Source organism: Nerophis lumbriciformis, linkage group LG09, assembly GCF_033978685.3.
Source record: "Nerophis lumbriciformis linkage group LG09, RoL_Nlum_v2.1, whole genome shotgun sequence".
Taxonomy (NCBI): Eukaryota; Metazoa; Chordata; class Actinopteri; order Syngnathiformes; family Syngnathidae; genus Nerophis; species Nerophis lumbriciformis.
Genome location: NC_084556.2, coordinates 25,127,204 through 25,133,036, shown reverse-complemented (window position 1 = coordinate 25,133,036; position 5,833 = coordinate 25,127,204). Strand labels below are relative to the sequence as shown.

The 5,833-nt window shown below is 39.9% G+C and overlaps 1 protein-coding gene across 1 annotated transcript; it reads left to right on the top strand.

Annotated features, from left to right (window-relative positions):
• The first annotated feature begins 360 nt into the window (after window positions 1-360).
• LOC133607109 (uncharacterized) lies at window positions 361-4,751 on the top strand. Its single transcript, XM_061961567.2, has 3 exons — window positions 361-535; window positions 2,219-2,236; window positions 3,951-4,751. The coding sequence occupies exon 3, from the start codon at window positions 3,965-3,967 to the stop codon at window positions 4,625-4,627; it is 663 nt and encodes a 220-aa protein (XP_061817551.1). The 5' UTR covers window positions 361-535; window positions 2,219-2,236; window positions 3,951-3,964; the 3' UTR covers window positions 4,628-4,751.
• The last annotated feature ends 1,082 nt before the right edge of the window (window positions 4,752-5,833 follow it).

Genomic DNA, 5,833 nt, shown 5'->3' with positions numbered 1-5,833 from the left:
AAACAAGTATGGGAGTAAAATCATCATGATAGCAGTTCAACACAATAAAGTGTTGACTAGTGTCATACTGCAACCTGGCTTGTCACTGCTATCTTTCTACAGAGAAGAAAAGTGCTACTAAAAGAAAGTAAGGAGGACTTTTATAATAAAGTAATAGAGCTTCTGCAGGGGATGAAGAATAATGTGAACTTTTTCCACAAATAAAAGTAAGAAGACCACAAATCAGACCCTCCAAGAATTTGCTATTGCTGCGATTGCACCAGTTCAACCAATCCCAGTGATTTATACTCGGCCTCGCAACATTGTCAAATCAGTGCCGCCTCCCCGCACATTTTGGCCAGTCACAGTCATCGAGTGGTGTCCGAATTCTTCTTCAGGCAATGGGGAAGGGCCGAGTGTGAGGGCTGCAGATCCCTCTAAATGAAGTGAGCTCTGGGGCCTCCCGAGGATATCGAGGGGGAGGAGAAATTTCCAACATTTCACTATGCCTGCTAAAAACGATGGCAGAAAACAAGCAAGACAGAAGACTACACATGTAAGTAATGCGCTTAATTATTGATTGATTATTGATCTGGTCCAAAGCTGCTCTGTCAGTCATCATACCGCGGGGGGTTGAAGCAGCAAAGGTGTCTGTGGAGGGGGGGGGTCTTGGGCGTATGTATACTGTAGTCAATGGGTGCGTGTTTTGTCTATAAGCCTGGAGGAACAGAGTCTACATCCCAGGTGTCTTTGAAGAAGGTGGAAGATGTTTTTTTCAGAGAGTCTTCCGCTGCACTGGTCTCGCTGTAGAATTTACAGCATCACCCTGCCAAGGCCATCGCAGAGGGAGCCGAATTGTAGATAAGGATTGTTTTGGTTAGGGTGAGCAAACACTTTCCAATGGTTTGTCTGCTCTAATTGTCCAGTCTGGCTCTAAAATTGATCATGATCCCGCCTTGTAGAGTGGAAAACTTCTCCAAATCCGAGATCGCCAAATTGAGTGTCCACGGCTCTCCCCAACCCATCCATCACGGTGGGCTTGAACAGGTTCCATCGTCTTTCGAATTTGTTGATAGACCAGAGTAACGCTCAATCCAATCAGCAGATGACCTGTTATTACAGTTGCAAATATAGATAGACATCTTTAATGTCTTTGACGGAAAGAACCGCCAGGCACACGACTCGTCACTTCTCCCAAGAGTTCCTCATGTATACAGCAGCAAACGCCCCGGCAGGACAGGCAGGTTCCCCCAAACGTATACTTCTCATCGAGAAGATCTTCTCAATTGAGTTGTGAGACCAGTTTATCAATTCCATGTATTAAATTTTGCAGAACAATGCAAAAGAGAGGCTCTTAGAAAATTAAGACAAGACAAGACAAGGACAAAGAAGCAATGAAGGAGAGGGAGGGGAAGCGTCCGACTTCGTTGAGAGCCAAGCAAGAAAAAAAAAGACTTTTTTAAAAAACCTTAATTGTGAATATTATTGGTCATATTGATTGAAACAGCACAGTGATTTGACAATATGCTCTGAGTATGTGCTTTTACTGCCATCCAGTGCTTACTTTGAAGTCTGTCCAGTATAAAATCGAGTAAGTCATCATACAGTATCTGTTTTCCAATTTTTTGTTGTTGCTGTGCTTTTTGAGATCACAAGGAACGCTTAAAACATTGATTACTAATTCATGAAATCACAACAATTCAATGTTATTGAAAAAAAAAACATTGACACTTTGCCTCACCAGTCATACACCTTGTAGCTTTGAGGTTGTTGGGACCTTGCATCACTGGGCAGACGGTAACATAGAGTACATCTGTTTTCACTTGCTCTCACATTTACTACTTACTACACCACTAATGCAGTATTACCGAGTTTAATCAGCATCATATTGATGTAAATCATTTAATTTAGGCTCATTTTGGTGAAATTATGCTGTAAAAATGTGACCAAAAAAGTAAGTATGTATTTGTTCAGAAGACTTCATGTATTTGTGTAGTCCTATGCTGGGTAAACATGTATAAAATATTACATTGAAGTGTACAAATAAGCCAATCCTTGTGTACTATCTTTGCGTGTAAGCATCACAGATGTTCTCAGTAAAAAAAAAAGAAAAAAAAGTCTTATTTATAGCACAAAAACAAGAAGTAATGCTTCTATTGATGTTATTTGACTGTGACGGAAACTACTTCACACATCACTTCTTCTTTCTTCTTCTTCTTTGCACACTTTTTTTTTACAGGAACAAATCACCTACAACGTAAGTATACAATTGTCTTTTTATTGTTTTGTCAAGAGAAAAAAAGCAAGATTCATATTAGTATTTGTGTAAGTAAAGTAGTACTGTAATGACAAAATGTGTCTTTTACTTATTTACTTTTTTACATACTTACTATTCTAGTACTTTACTTGTTTGTTGCTACTTACTCACAATTTACATGCTGACTTATGTATGTACAGTACTTACAAACTAGTAGAAAGGATTTGTTTTTTTACACATACCGTACTTAAACTGCACTTATGTCAAAGTACAAGTAATTGCACTCACAGTAGCTGTTATATTTACTTAGTTTTTAAAATTTGAACACACTTATTAGTCCGAGATTGTTTCTTAATGCTAACTCATCATGACATCATGTTTATTTACTAATCTAGTACTTTACTATATTGTTGCTTTTTTCTTACAACTTAAATGCTGACTTATGTATGTGCAGTACTTGCAAACTAGTAAAAAAAAAAAGGTTTTTCTACACATATTTATTTACTTGTATACTTACAAGTGTGCTTTGCTGGTTAGTTTATTTTTAAGTACAAGTAATTTACTCACATTAATATATATTTACTTACCTTTTTTAAATATTAACTAGTTTTTAGCCACATATTGTTTCTTAATGCTGACTAATGATAACATTCATATTTATTTACTTATACTTACACAGATGATTTATTTAGGCTAATCACATTTACATGTATTAACTTACAGTGCATCCGGAAATACTTTCCGGATGATTTTCTAGTTTTTCATTTTTAATAAGTTTGCAAAAATTTAAAAACGTTTTTTTTCACATTGTCATTATGTGGTATTGTCTTGAGAAATTTGAGGACAAAAATGAAATCATTCCATTTCGGAATAAGGCTGTAACAAAACATAATGTTCGAGAAGTGAAGCACTGTGACTATTTTCCGGATGCACAGTATACTTACCGGTACACAAACGCTAACTCATAACATTCACATTTATTTACTTGTACTTACACAGATAATTTCTTAATGCTATCTAATAATCACATTCATATTTATTCACTTATACTTACACAGATGTTAACTCCTCATAACATTCATTTATCTACTTACTTCCATAAATAGTATTCACTTAGAGTGACTACTAAGTTCTTTGTGAATTACTTCCAGGCTTACTTATTTACGTGTTACTTTCACACGTCATTTACTCTACGTATTTACATATATTTTTTCTTGTTTCATCTCTTACAAATTGCAGTAGTGCCTCAGTTTTGTGCAAAAACTGCACATACCTCCTTATCACGTTGCTGTTATTCATTCTTATATACAGTATAGGAAGGGGATTCATATGGCCCCATTCGTTGCGGTTTACCTGACACATGAAACGTGACAAATTGGGGGTTGGGGGTGCACTATCCACTTAAGCTGCCAGAGGGCAGTAGAGTGTTGAATTAACATTCCATGTACATTCCATCATTTTCAGCAGAAAATGCAAAATTTCTATTCCACCGCCCCACTTCATCTCACACGAGATGCACCCAGGATTGAGCCGTATGAATCGCTTACGTAGAGTTCATGCTTAGTAATGTGTCCCATATTATATTATTTGTTTGTTTACGAGCACACTTTTATTACACTTGCAAATATTTACTGACTACTTATTTACTTAGCGAGTTATTGTCTGCTCATGCGTTGACCTACTTAGCTAAGTACTCCCTTGTTCTTTTCATCAGTTTCCTTAGCAACCATGAAGACCCCCGCCATCCTCCCCCTGGTCTTCAGTGTTATGATACTGAGAGCCTTGTTGAGTGAAGCTCAAAACAACTCCTCCACTTTCCCAACCTCGTCTTCCTTGACTCCACCGACCAGCACTTTTTCTCCACACCCAACATCTCCCACCTCTCACCTCAACTCCAAGTTAAAGCTCAGGATGACCCCTGTGTCGTCACGATCACCTGACCTGAAACCAGGCGGCCCCGGCGTCGACACACCCGTGGCCATGTTTGACAGGAAGGAGTGTTTCCCCGTCTTGATACTAACCGCCGGCCTGTTGCTCCTCTCTGCCGTTCTGCTGCTGTCCACTCTAACGCTGGCCTTCAAAGTGTGCCAGATGAGCAGACGCATCAAAATGCTGGGCAGCAAGTCGGAACACTGGATGGAATCGACCGGCCGGGACAAAAGTAACTCGGAGACGGACGCCAAAGAGACCAGCATGTTGTTGGCCGACATGAGCAGACCACAGGAGGAAGTGGACGACCGTAGCCCCAAAGAGGAGAAGGGAGAAGAGGAGCAGAAGGATGCAGAAGAGACTGAGGAAGCAGCTGATGTCACCCAAGTAGATGAATTAGCGTTTCCAAAGCAGCAAATAGAGGACCACGCCTCAGCTGAGGAACCTAAAGATGCACCTTAAACATTTCTCCTTTTAATTTAAAGCGGATTTGGCTTCATAGTAAACGTACGTACAGCAACGTTGCACATCTATTGTAGCAACCACTCGTTAGTGACGGCAAGGCAAATAAAGATAAGTTACGACAGCTTGCTGAAGGGGTGTGCTTTTTTTATTTGAGCGCAACGAGCCATCAAATATTTCTACTTTACACTGACGATCACGAAACAGAACAGTACGAACCAAAAAAACACACATAACAGAGTAAATTAAGATACGAGCAAACGACTATGTGCCAACAAACACGACAACTTTACTGTCCTTACGAAGCACCTGCAAGGCATGCTGGGTAATCCAGCGGCAACTCGACAAAATTATATGAAATTTGCAGTGATGTGCGGTCATGGAAAGAAAAAAAATGTAAAAAGAAAAAAAAATCTATTAAATTGTTATGTATTCAGTGATTATACTATAAAGTTATTTTCCATTTAACTTCACCAGTTTTAGATTCTTTTTATTCAAAGTCGCTGAATTTTCACATTTGCCGTTCAAATAGTGAGAAGAGACGGTGCGGTGATCAGCAGCCAGTTGAGGCACGTCACTCAGTTGTGCCTCACCATGGATTGCGGACTCGGCTAACTGCTGGCCTGCTGTGCAGTGAGACCGTATTGCTATATGAACTATATTATATTTCCATAGTTTAGTTAGCTGAGGTATATAATGTACAGTGTATTTTGTCAACAACTGCATGTGTGTAAAGTATTTCTTGTGCTGAAAGATCATAATTATTATTAGCCTTTATTTAACCAGGTAAAATCCCATTGAGATCAAAGATCTCTTTTCCAAGGGAGACTTGGCCAAGAGGGCAGCAGCAAGGTTACATTAAAAACTGCTGCGAAGACGCACTGGCTGAGGCTCGCATAATCCCGCCTCCTGGTGCCGGTTTATGCACCCCCCGCCGCAGAACGCACCCCCCGACGGGAGCGCCACACCAACCAAAGCCCACACCCAAACCCTCCACGTGCAAGACCGAATCCACCCAAAAAAAGTCACTTAACAAGAAGCCAAAAAGTGCAAAAACAACAATGCTCGCGCCGGAGGAGCAGTGAACGACTGCAGGGACACAACAATAGGTACACCTGCAGACTGCAGCACGGATTTCATATTTCATTCATTCACAACTCCTCCAACACGAACACCACTGTTCCCGCACTTATAAGTAAAGGTAAG